At 43.9% G+C, this 13,689-nt stretch overlaps 1 protein-coding gene across 2 annotated transcripts; it reads right to left on the reverse strand.

Annotated features, from left to right (window-relative positions):
* Nucleotides 1-8,031: 8,031 nt before the first annotated feature.
* LOC123071424 (transcription factor MYB25) lies at nt 8,032-12,496 on the reverse strand. 2 transcript variants are annotated; one of them, XM_044494966.1, is made up of 3 exons: nt 11,837-12,496; nt 10,750-11,589; nt 8,032-8,514 (listed from the first exon to the last, which is right to left on the reverse strand). In XM_044494966.1, exons 1-2 carry the CDS (start codon nt 12,474-12,476, stop codon nt 10,823-10,825), a joined length of 1,407 nt encoding a protein of 468 aa, XP_044350901.1. In that variant the 5' UTR covers nt 12,477-12,496; the 3' UTR covers nt 8,032-8,514; nt 10,750-10,822. The 2 variants fall into 2 exon arrangements, with proteins under 2 accessions (XP_044350901.1, XP_044350902.1); XM_044494967.1 differs by having other exon boundaries at nt 10,727-11,589.
* Nucleotides 12,497-13,689: the final 1,193 nt, after the last annotated feature.

A 13,689-nucleotide genomic window follows, 5' to 3' on the forward strand; every position in this document is an offset into this window, starting at 1 on the left:
ATCATTCTATGACTTAAGACATTACTTTTGGGATGACCCACATATTTATAAATAAGGGGTAGATGGTAGATGTTGTGTCCTCGAGCATGATCAGGAAGAAATCCTACGGAAATGTCACTCTGGAGGCTATGGAGGACATCATGCGGGAGATAGAAATGCGCATAAGGTATTACAATCTGGTTTTTTTGGCCTACTCTTTTCAAGAATGCCCGTAAGTTTGTCTTGTCTTGTAATGAATGTCAAAGAATAGGTAATATCGGTAAGCATCAGGAAATGCCTATGAATTATTCACTTGTTGTTGAACCATTTGATGTTTGGGGTTTTGATTACATGGGACCTTTTCCTTCCTCTAATGGGTATACATATATTTTGGTTGCTGTTGATTACATTACTAAGTGGGTAGAAGCTATTCCAACTAGTAGTGTTGATCATAACACCTCCATAAAATGCTTAAAGAAGTTATTTTTCCAAGGATTGAAGTTCCTAGATATTTAATGACTGATGGTGGTTCACACTTTATTCGTGGTGCTTTCCATAAAATGCTTGCTAAATATGATGTTAACCATAAAATTGCATCACCCTATCATCCTCAATCTACTGGTCAAGTTGAACTTAGCAATAGAGAAATAAAATTAATATTACAAAAAACTATCAATAGATCCCGAAAGAACTGGTCTAAGAAATTTAGATGTTTGGGCCTACAGAACAGCTTATAAAAATCATATGGGTATGTTTCCTTATAAAATGGTTTATGGAAAAGCTTGTCATTTGCCTCTTGAGTTAGAACACAAAGAATATTGGGCAATTAAAGAACTCAATTATGATTTCAAACTTTCTGGTGCAAAGAGGTTATTTCATATTAGCTCGCTAGATGAATGGAGAACCCAAGCTTATGAAAATGCCAAACTATTTAAAGAGAAAGTTAAAAGATGGCATGACAAAAGAATCCAAAAGCGGGAACTCAAAGTTGGCGAACATGTTCTATTGTACAATTCTCCTTTTAGTCTTTTTTGCAGGAAAACTTATTTCCAAATGGGAAGGACCTTATATTATCGAAGAAGTTTATCGCTCTGGAGCTATCAAGATTAATAATGCCAAAGGTACTAATCCGAAGGTGGTCAATGGACAAAGAATTAAGCACTATATCTCAGGTACGCCTATCAATGTTGAAAGCAATATTATCCAAACCATGACACCAGAGGAACACATAAAAAACCTTCAAACACTCCAGAATCCTGAAAAAGAAGAGGTACGTGATATGGTAAGTAAACGGACTCCGAAAAATCTGCTAAAATATTTTCTCCAGTTTTGGAATATTAGAAAAGTAGGAAAATAAGAAACAACCGGGAAGGCAACCCAGGTGCCCACAAGACACTAGGGCGCGCCTTCCTGGCCCACCTAGCGCGCCCTGGTGGGTGGTGGCCCCCTCGAGCACCTTCCCAACTATGTTTTTCTTCCATATTCTTGTTTCCTAAGATAAAAAATCTTTATATATACCCCGGGATGATCTGACCACCGCATCGCAGAAAAATCCTATGTTCTTGTTTCGTGTTGTTTTCCTATCAGATCTAGATCGTCATGGCTCCACCAAGCTCCTCCAAGGAAAATTTCTTCGACAAGGTCATCAAGCCATACTTGTCGGAGGTGGTGAAGCACCCTCAAGCCATTGAGATGCGTGAGGGGGTGCTCCACATTCGGGATGTCCAGGGGCCCAAGAGGACGAGGAGCGTGGAGGCCAGGCTCGAGGCGGTGGAACAAGACATCTTCAAGTGCCAAGGGATGGTGGAGCGTGGACCCATCACCAATCACTCCGTGATCACAGAATTCACCCGTGATCACATGGTGGATTGCCGTTCTATGAATGACATCATCTTCACCTTTAATGAGCAAATCAATTTTCTGCAAAGCCAAATCTATGATCTTGAAAACCAAGTTTTTGAGTATGAAGCAAGATTCAAAGGTAAGAGTTTAGCTGCCAGTTGTAGGACTCAGGGGACTCGTGCATCCTCTTTTGATGGTGAGCCCCTGCCTTGGAAGCCGGAGGACAAACTTACTACCTCGTCACCACCATCTTCATCATCTTCCCCACCAAAGGAGATCTAAGTACATGGGTATGGGCACTCCCCTAGGCTTGTGACAAGCTTGGCGGAGATGTCCCGGTATCGTATCACCATCACTTTTATTACCTTTACCTATTTTAGTTCGATCTTTAGTTATTTCATGGTTTAGTTGAATAAAAGTTTAGTAGGATCTATTTTCGAGTTCTAGTTTCATGATCTATCTATCTATGTAATCGAGTGAGAGATATATAACAAAGTTTAGTTTGAGTTTTTGCTTCTTTACTTTTATGGTCAAATCTAGATAAAAGAAAATAATGAAAAAGATCATATGCTAATCTTATGGTAAGTAATGACATCACATAAGGAAAAGTATAAGTGGTAACATTTGTTGAAAGTTTATAAACATAGCATTGTTCAATAATGCAATTCATGAAAGAATTAATAAGGAAAGAGAAGGTTCACATGCAAATACACTATCTTGGACATCTTTTATGATTGTGAGCCCCCATTAAATATTATATGCCAAAACTATTGACATTGGACAAGGAAGAGAACGTAATGATTTATGCTTGTTCTTATTCACGTAGAAGTTATATTGTCATAGATCCTTCAACATGTGGTGCTTGCCCAATATCTTTGCTCGCCAAAATTCTGCACTAAGTAGAGATACTACTTGTGCATCCAAAAACCTTAAACCCCAAATTCATGTTGTGAGAGTCCACCATACCTACATATGGATTGAGTAAGATCCTTCAAGTAAGTTGCCATCCATGGAAAAAGGCAATAAAAATTGCTTCTAGATGTGTTTGATCATTTAGTGTAAGAGAAATTAAGCGTCGTACGAACTTGTGATGGCAAAGTAATAGAAGTGATAGACTGCATAATAAAGATTGCTAGCATAAGGGGCAATATAACGTGACATTATTTTGCATTAAGAGATTGTGCATACAAACCGATAAGGGCATGACAACCTCTGCTTCCCTCTACGAAGGGTCTATCTTTTACTTTTATGTATTTACTTTTATGCAAGAGTCAAAGTATTCTTCTCTATTCCTTTTTATTTTCTCTTTGGCAAGTATCATGTCATGGGGAAAGATCTAGGCACATATATCCAGTTGAATGTGAGTGGTCATGAGTTATTACTGTTGACATCACCCTTGAGGTGAATAAGTTGGGAGGCGAAACTATATGCCCATATCTTTCTATGTGTCGGGTTGAAATTTTTTGCTCATATGTATGTTGTGAATGTTAGCAATCATAGAAGACTAAATGATGGCTGAGTATGTGGACTTGCCGAAAGACTCCAATACGTGACCCTTCCTGAAAATATGATGAATTGTAGTTGCAAAGTTGACTGAGAACATAGTTTGTTGGTTTTCAATAAAGTTTATGCTTTTTACTTTGATGTTGTGATGAATTGTTACTTGTTCATGAGAAGCTATATGATAGAGCTTTATGATAAAGTTTGTTGTTGTTATAATAATAAGCATGATGCTACTATGTCCATATTTTATTTTATTTGACACCTCTCTCTCTAAACATGTGGACATGATTTTTGATATCGGCTTTGGCTTGAGGACAAGCGAGGTCTAAGCATGGGGGAGTTGATACGTCCATTTTACATCATGTTTTCCTACTGTTATTTTTAATGTTTCTATGCATAATAATGCTTTACAGAGTAATTCTAATGCCTTTTCTCTCATAATATGCAAGGTTTACACAAAGAGGGAGAATACCGGTAGCTGGAATTCTGGACCTGAAAAAACTACGTCAAAAATACCTATTCTACACATCTCCAAATGAGCAAAAAATTTACTGAGAATTATTTTGGATTATTTAATAAATATTGGAGAAAAGTACTACCGGAGCAGGGCCACTTGGTGCCCACAAGACACCAGGGCGCGCCCTGGTCAGTGGTGGGCAGCCCAGCCCACTTCCGGTGCCCATCTTATGGTATTTGAGGTCTTTTAACCTATAAAAAAATAAGGAGAGGACTTTCGGGATGGAGCGCCGCCGTCTCGAGGCGGAACTTGGGCAGAAGTACTTTTGCCCTCCAGCGGAGCAATTCTGCCAGGGGAACTTCCCTCCCATAAGGGGAAATCAAAGCCATCGTCATCACCAACAACCCTCTCATCTTTGGGAGGTTAATCTTCATCAACATCTTCAACAGCACCATCTCATCTTAAACCCTAGTTCATCTCTTGTGTTCAATCTTTGTACCGGAACCTCGGATTGGTACCTGTGGGTGACTAGTAGTGTTGATTACATCTTGTAGTTGATTACTATATGGTTTATTTGGTGGAAGATTATATGTTCAGATCCTTTATGATATTTAATACCTCTCTGATCTTGAGCATGATATCATTTGTGAGTAGTTACCTTTGTTCATGAGGTCACAGGAGAAGTCATATTGCAACTAATCATGTGAATTTGATATGCGTTCGATATTTTGATGATATGTATGTTGTGATCCCCTTAGTGGTGTCATGTGAACGTCGAGTACATGGCACTTCACCATCTTTGGGCCAGAGGGAATGCATTTTGGAGTAGTTATTAGATGATGAGTTGCTAGATGACAGAAGCTTAAACCCTAGTTTATGCGCTATTTTGTAAGTGATTGGTTTGGATCCATATGTTTAATGCTATGGTTAGATTTTATCTTAATACTTTTCTTGTAGTTGCGGATGCTTGCGAGGGTGTTAATCATAAGTGGGAGGTCTGTTCAAGTAAGAACAACACCCAAGCACCGATCCACCCACATATCAAATTATCAAAGTAGCGAACGCGAACCAAACTAACATGATAGAAGTGACTAGATGAAATTATTGTGCGCCCTCAAGAACGCTTTGCCTATTATAAGAGACAGTTTTGGCATTTCCTTTGCTACAAAAAGGATTGGGCTACCTTGCTGCACTTTATTTACCGTTACCATCACTTGTCCGTTACAAATTATCTTGCTATGAAACTACATGTTACCAACAATTTTAGTGCTTGAAGAAATTACCTTGCTGAAAACCACTTGTCATTTCCTTCTGCTCCTTGTTGGGTTCGACACTCTTACTTATCGAAAGGACTACGATTGATCCCCTATACTTGTGGGTCATCATTAGGTCAAATGGAGGCTCGTGGGCCCTACTATGTACCAGGGCATGCCCTGGTGCCTAGTGGGCCACTCCTTCATCTTCTCATTCCTTCCCAAAGCTTCCAGCGTCTCTTATTGCCAGAAAAAAATCTCCAAAAAGTTTCGTGGCATTTGGACTTCATTTGGTATTGATGTTCTGCAAAGTCAAAAACAAGCAAAAAACAGCAGCTGGCACTGGGCACTAAGTTAATAGGTTAGTCCCAAAAAATAATATAAAGTTGGTTGTAAATGTATATAAAACATTCAAGAGTGATACTATAATAGCATGTAACAATAAAAAATTATAGATACGCTGGAGACGTATCATGTAGCATGGGTCAAGATTGGGATTTGTCACTCTGTGTGACGGAGACACGTCTCTGGGCCCTCTCGGTAATACAACATCGCAAGAACCTTCATGTGACTAATGAGTATAGTCATGGGATCTTTTATTACGGAAATAGTAAATAGACTTACTGGTAATGAGATTGAACTAGGTATGGAGATACCGACAATCAAATCTCGGGAAGTAACATATTACCGAACAAAGGAAATTACATATATACGGGATTGATTAAATTATTGACATCGTGGTTCAATCGATAAAGTTCTTCGTTGAATATGTAGGAATCAATATGGTCATCTAGGCCACGCTATTGGTTATTGATGGGAGAGGAGTCTCGATCATGTCTGCATGTTCCGAATCCGTAGGGTCGCACGCTTAAAGTTTGATAGTGCTAGGGTAGTAATGAGATATTAATAGTGAAAAATCCGAACGTTGTTCGGAGTCCCGGATGGGATCTGGATATCACGAGGAGCTCCGAAATGATCCAAAGGTAAATATTTTTTATATGGGAAGTCCTGTTTTGGCTACCGAAAAAGTTCGGGGGCATATACCGACAAGTGTACCAGAGGCATCGAAGGGTTCCAGGGGTCCACCGGGGCAGGGGGGTCCACTAGTCCCGAGGACCCGCGTGGGCCGTAGGGGAGGGCACCCTGGCCTAGTTGGGCCAGGCGCACCAACCCCCCCCTCCTCACCAGAAAACCCTAGGGGTGGGAGGCGCCCCACCTGACTTGGTGGGCACTCCACCCTCCTAGGCTGCCGCCCCCTTCCTTGGAAGAGGGGTTAGGGCCGACGCCAGCTCACCCCTATATATGGGAGGGGCGTGGGGGTTGCACCCTTCCACCTTGCCCTCCGTCTCTCTCAACTCATCCCACCTTTTCTCTCGTACGCGCTAGGCGAAGCCCTGTCAGAATTCCGTTGCTGCCACCACCATCATACCACTGTGCTGGTTCCGATCTCATCTACCTCCTCTTCCTCGCTTGCTGGATCAAGAAGGAGAGGACGTCATCGAGCTGAATGTGTGCTAATCTCGGAGGTGTCGTCCGTTTCGCACTAGATCGGATTGGATCATGAAGAGTACATCTACATGAATCGCGTTACGACACTAACGCTTTCTGTCTACAAGGGTAAGTAAGCACACTCCCCTCTCGTTGCTTTGCATTTCCTAGATTAGATGTTGGGTGTTCATAGGAATTTTTTAATTTTTTTGCTTCGTTCCCTATCATCAGTACAACATACCGGACGCGTCCGGACGCGCCAATATCGCCCTATATTTGGATATGAAGGGTGCTGGTCAGTTCGAGCGTTTGAGGCCGGTTTTATGCGCCCATCTCGCCCTGGATTTTTAAAGAGGATTTAGGATGCCGGATTATAGATGCTCTAAGGCATGCAACTCCGATAGTTCAACACCATTTACCGATGATGCATGTTGCGGCATTTTTGACCGAGTTGGCTTGTACATCTTGTTGTCACTAGAATGTTTTGGGAACAATCACACGGGACAAATTGTCTCGGCCGGGCATCATTATTCTGTTGTCAACTCTAGTTAATCTCTGGTGTGTCTTTGTCAGACCTCATAGAATTTGAGATTTGTTTGAATCCAGTCTCCATTCGTCTTGGTTTGAGTGTCTACTGGTTTGATGCTTCCGATCTACGACTTTCTTCATCGCGCTCTGATGCGCTGGCCTTACGGGGTGTTAGCATGACGACTTCTCGATTGTCTACTATAGTAAGGTTTGCGCCTCTTCAGCAAGGAAAAGGCGATGACGTCGGCGCGCTTTCAGCTTGCTCTAGTCCTTGCTAGATGGTACACGGACATGATTATAATTTTTATTACCTCAGTTATTTTTTGTACTATCATGATTGGAAATGACTAGATTGAAAGTTTCTCACGCAAAAACCCTAATAACCTAGTGAACCAATCGATCAACAACAATCTCTACTTTTGTAAACGCTTTAACCAGATGGCAAAGTACGTTAATTCTCGACGGACTCGCGCAAATCGGCAAGGCTTCGCTCCACAACCACAAAGTTTCCGAACATTGCGATTCTGATTAACAACCATTGCGTTCACGTCTCAAAAGAAGAAAAATGTGGCGACTTCCTTGGGCGGTTTCGCCGTAGAGACGACGCCAACGCCATGATCATTCGCCGCAGCCTGGCATTGCACCGTGGCCTCGGCTCTACCCAGCTCAACGAAGGATTTGATTCAGCGCGTTCAAAGCAAGACCGAGCTGGACCGTATCGACACCGTTCAGGAAAAGTTGATGCTCGTCATGTCTTCCTGCCGTTCGCTCGGCATACGCAGAAGCCGGTAACCACGACGCACAAAACACCTGATGAACAAACTAACTGAAACAGTATGGCGATCAGAGATCCAAACAAGCCATCGCCGTTCATTGGCTACCCCAAATCGTATCATGCGCGTGCGTGCAGGACTGCAGAGGTTCCATCAAACCTGCAGGCAGGAACACACGCAAACACCAAGGCAGGAACACTCAGGAATCAAATCACAAAGACGGACCCCAGAGAAAAATATGAGCGGTGAAGCTCTTTTTACAGTTTCAAAGAGTTCAAGCGTTCTCTCAACAAATATACAGAAAAAAAAATCCAGTCCTGCAATTAAGAAATTGGACATGCGAGCCACCGTCGAATCAGCAAGGCTGGCAAGAGCAGAACCCAATCCAACAAATCTGAATCCTAGTAATAAGCTGTGAGCCTCACAAGATATTAGGATGCACCGAATCGCATCCCATCAGCATCTATGGCTGCCCCCACGAGGTACAGAATCTTTATATCACCAATTCAGTGAGCCATGCATCATATAATTGAGACAAGTAGGGTCCCGGGGAACCGGCCAGCTGGTGACAAGCGTCAGGTTAGGGGCAACTTTAATGATGAAACGACTGTACTAAAGTATGATCCAAGGAGCAGGGAGCACAGCACTTTTCTCCGCCTTGAGCAACAACATCCACGCCTGATTTGAAGACCTGAAAACAGATACGGCAAAATGATCAGGTGCCAGTCCTCTCAGTTAGGTAAATAACAAAGAGGCAGACGATGCGGTATTACTAGTTCATTTTAGGCTTTTGTTGATTGTCTAGCACTTTAAAATTATTAGTATTGTAGATCAGAGCTTTTGTACACCAAATGCCTACGGAAATGGAGCCACAGGAACTACTAAACCTGATGACCGAGGTAGGAAAAGTGAAAATGACAAGGTCCAGATAGTTAGTACTCTATAGGAACTACAGGCAAGAGCTTCCAGGAAGCTTGTAGATTATAGTGTTTTCGATGAGACCTAGATCTAGGGCAGAGGCAAATAAAAGGTCCAGTAACACCATAAATAGGTCAAGAAACCATAGGTTGTACACCCAAGACCCTACCGAAAGAAACAATGTAAGGTAAGCGGTAAGACGAACGTTGAAAAAACACCAATCAGTACAAAATAAGATTGGCAGCAACTGTTTCCCATCCCTCAAAAGGAAAACAAATAGACTATGGTGCTACGAAGGAAAATGTCCACCAGAGAGGGAAGAGAGAACAAATATTCCAAATACTGGTCATGTTCAATGATACTGGTACTAGCATACAAGCCACAGTTTGAATTTGGACAGACAGAGCTGCTGTCATGTAAAACAAGGTCACAACATACACGAGCTTCCAATTATGAATTGCCTTAATCAGACCAGGGCAATAGATGGTCAGAAATACTCCCTCCGTTCGGAATTACTTGTCGCAGAAATGGATGTATCTAGACATATTTTAGTTCTAGATACATCCATCTCCGAGACAAGTAATTCCGAACGGAGGGAGTAGAAACTTGAAAGAGAGAGAAGCAGGGATATCCGGACATGACTATACTAAGATCTGCAAAGCAGAATAGACAAACTCATGGAGCATGCCCAACCAATTAAACATCTACCATGACTGTACTAACCAGTTAGACATGACCAAAGCATCTTCATCAACTCCATATAACCTATAACTGCAATTAAGACACCTCAAGAATCTGGTTGTCTTCAACAGTTAAAAGAGTAATCTGGACAACATGAACCTAGCTTTTCACCGGTCAACCAGAAACCAGAACAGACAGCAATACAAACAAACAGCGAAACTTGATTCCGACTAAGATGGCTCATACAGAAACACTACAGAGGCATGAAACGATGGTTGCTGCTACCAACACCATTCCAGATTTATATCTTTCCTAAAAGGCATGTTGTTAACCGAGACATTGATTTTAGAATGGCATTACAGCACCAATGCGCTAAGCGCAGCCCAGTTCATACTTGCCACGTCAGCTAGTGTTGTTACCATCTCAAGAGCGTGCATGGCCGCGCGCCCAATCGCACGGCGCACAGGACATCACGCCATAAGACACATCATGTAATGTTCGCTCGTTATACTAGAACACACTGATATTATGGGAAGACGCCTACCACAATAAAATATCTCCATTAATATAAAAAAAAGCACCAGACGTGGCTGATCCAAATCCTCCTAACAGCTCAACCATCTGCATATGGCGGACCAGATTGATTCCATGTTTTGCACAGCACAACACACCTAATACCCTAGACTTGCTGCAATTTACCCACCATTGGCTCCTTCTGAATCATGCTGACGCACCCCCTCCCGAACGTGCACTACACGTGTTCGGTTAATAGTACATATACGATAGGACTGCTGGGTAATAAATGAACTAAAGTGCACACGTAACAGGTGGATCTACTTATTCAATTACTTTCATATAGTAAAAGACTAAAAGCTCAATGATGGTTAATATGCAAGACAACAATAATTAAGCTTCAGTTCGCTGGGATCTAATTATGACCAATCACTTATGCTTGCTACAAACAAACGTATTTCAACATTTGTTCCCTTACATGATCAATTCACTCGCAAAATATTTTGGTCTATTCCATTAAGCCAAACTTGTGATAGCTTCATCATAGGAAAATGCCGATTTCACGGCCATTGCCAGGAAAAAGGAAATAGGGAGTCTAAGTATTTGGCGCAGGTGTATAATTGGCAGCATGACATAATACATTTGAAATGGAACGCAATTAGTTTTAGGGTCCCCTTATAACGCAACAATCACATCCAGCTACCTACACGTGTGATGCAGTGTGAATGAGCAATACTAAGGACCTGTGAGAAGTATGAAAACATATAATAAAAGCTGGAAGTAACACATGCCTTGGAATCTATGGAGCACGCACCTCGGGAAGATTATAATCATGGTTGACTTCATTATGTCCAAAAGTAACAACTCCAATTTTTCAGTATTCCAACTCACACGATTCCTAATTTGTCAGGCGCTGGAGGATTAGACTGCACTAAGTTGCCAGAGTTACTGCTTTGCAGACCACCGTTCATCCAGGCAATGCTGCTGATTTCAGATACCAACGAAGCAAAACTACTGCTCAAAATTGGAGGATGGTCTATAAACTCTTTAAACTCAGGTCCCAACAATGAGTTGTTACGAGGTTGCTCTTCAGCGCTGCAGCAACCATGGCCACATTTGTTTGGCACATCAGCAGCAAAGCATGTAGTATCAGCAAACTTGGAGACCGCAATTTCAGGCGTCAAAGCCTGAATGGTTGGAACAAACTTGGTAGAGCTCGACATTTCCATTTGCATCTGTTGAACAGGTCCTAGACTGTATGGTCTGAAAGCACCAACCGTAGCCACTGGTCGCACCGGGTAGGATCGATCAACAGCTTCAGTGCTACAATTGTTAATATCTCTGATTTGCAATGCCCCAGCTGAGCTTTCAGATACTGTTTGCACAGGAGCTTCCTTTACTTCCATAACACTGAAGGAACTAGGACCGGACAATGGCCACCGTTCTTCTGAAACTGCCCTGGACATCTCTCTCATAGGTTGCTCCGCAGAAGCACTTCGTGTGCATCGGGTACCGGTGCAGTACCGACGCCTCAGAGTAGAATTCCAGTGGTTCTTGATTGCATTGTCGGTTCTCCCAACCAATAGTTTCGCGATAGATGCCCACTTGTTCCCATGAATTGCATGAGCAGATATTATCATCTGGTCCTCCTCCTCTGCATCCAAATTATCACAGATTTAGCAAGCAAGTAGGAGAGATGTGCTACATAACATCTAAGATCAATTAAGCGCATAATGCATTATGTATCATGTCCATAATTCTAACAACAAACCGATAATGTACCTTACACGTTGCATTACAAAACAAGTTCTAGGATTTTGGTTAGCTATTTGGCACCTGAATACATATCCCACAGGAAATGGGGGCACAAATAGCAGTAGATGGATGAAAAGAGAAGGTACCAGTGAATGGCTTGCGCTTGAGTTGAGGATCGAGCTGGTTGCACCAGCGGAGGCGGCAGGACTTGCCGGAGCGCCCGGGGATCCCGCGCGCAATCATCGTCCAGTTCCGCGCCCCGTCCCTCATCACCAGATTGGTCAGCACCGCGTCCTCCTCGGGCGACCACGGCCCCTTCACTCGCTCATCGGCCGCGGACGAAGCCGCGCCGCCCGCCCCAGATAACGCGCCGGTGATGACCACGTCTTCATCGTCGTCGTCCCCCGAGAGAGGCGGCGACGAATGGTTCGGTTGGGGCTGGACAGGGGTTTGCGGCTCCGCCGAGGAAGGGGACGGCGACGCCGGTTGGTGCATCTGGGGTTGGGGCGGGGGGTGTACTGGGCCCTGCGTCTCGCCGGCCGCGGTGGATGGGGAGGAGGAGGACGCGATGGGGTGGCGCGGCAGGGGTTGGGGACGGGTCGGGGCGTCCGTCTCGTCGGACACGGAGGGGGCTGGCAACGGCGAGGCATGGTGCGGCGGGGGTTGGGGAGGGGCTGGAGCTTCCGGCTCGTCGGCCGGGGGAGCGGGGCCGGAATGGGCGGAGACGGCGGCGGTTGGTGGGCTGGAGGACAGCGGCTGCGGCGAGACGGCGGTTTCGGACGACATCTGTGGTGCGGTGGGAAAACTGAAACTGGTGTTCCGGGAGGGTGCCGTTTTATTCTGTCGTGTGGGGTCCACCGGTTAGTCAACATTTTTCCGTTCCGTGTTTCTCTCTGGAAGACCCCCCTTCAGGGAATCAGGGCCGTAAGGTTGTTGTATGGGCTAGCGAGACGATTCGGGGCCCATTTAGGCATACACTGTTGGCCCATACCTTGTACCCCGTAAAACGACTAAAAACCCTGTTCCATTCCATCGTCTAGAAAAAACTAGATTCTCTAAAAAAAAAATCTAGAAAGTTGTTCCATTCGTTTTGTGATCTAATTTTGGGAGCTTGATTTGACCGTCCGACAGTGATACACGCATCTTGCCTAAAGCAGTAAAGCAAATTTGATCTAGATCTTATAGTAATGGATGTTCTTTTCTCCTTAGTTTTGTTGTTGGCCACCTCTCCTCCTTTTCGGCAATAATACCATTTTTATCTTGGCTTTTGTTGTCGGCCATCTCTCCTCTTTTTAGCATTCTGGCCGACGTAACTGGTTTTCAGAAATATGCTATGTTTCTCTTTGTAGATCCACTAGCAAGTTACATATGCCCGGATATCAACATGACATGTTACAACACATACAAATGAAATTCGAAATGTTGGTTAAAGTCCCATTGCACATCCCATTGGAAATCAAATTATAAAAATACATCATTTGATGATTGTGTGATATATATTACAGAAAACTCCTCCCCCTTTTTGAAAAAAAATATATTACAGAAAACTCCTACGAAATATATAAGAACAATTGATTACTCCATCCGTAAAGGAAAACTAGACTTTACAAAGACGCTGCATCCAACGCTAGACTCCAAATCGTGCGGTTTCATTCGTTTGGGCCAAAACTCGGCCCAACAGGCATACCCAAACAAACAAAGTGGTCCGGTGATGTCCGTTTTTTGTCCACCCGACCCCAAATTTGGAGCAAATTTGGCCCATGAATGCGTCTGGACGGACACGAACGGACGCTCTCCTCACCCTCTCTCGTCCGCTTCTGTCCGCCCGTGGCCCACATATCAGTGGCCCAAGCCACACAAGGAGTGCTCCTAGCTCCCCGTGCCCGCCGCCCACTGCCGTCCTCCGCCCAGCCGCACCAGTCGGCGCAACCGGAAATCGCCACGGCCGCCTTCTGGAGTTGTCCCTCGACGCCGACTCTGCCACCGGCAGGCTTCTGCT

This window comes from Triticum aestivum, chromosome 3B (genome assembly GCF_018294505.1).
Source record: "Triticum aestivum cultivar Chinese Spring chromosome 3B, IWGSC CS RefSeq v2.1, whole genome shotgun sequence".
In the NCBI taxonomy this organism is placed as follows: domain Eukaryota; kingdom Viridiplantae; phylum Streptophyta; class Magnoliopsida; order Poales; family Poaceae; genus Triticum; species Triticum aestivum.

Coding starts and splice junctions, on each gene's coding strand:
- LOC123071424 (XM_044494966.1), bottom strand. CDS start 12,476: ATGTCGTCCGAAACCGCCGTCTCGCCGCAGCCGCTGTCCTCCAGCCCA. Junction 11,590..11,836: donor CAAGCGCAAGCCATTCACTG/GTACCTTCTCTT, acceptor ATTTGGATGCAG/AGGAGGAGGACCAGATGATA.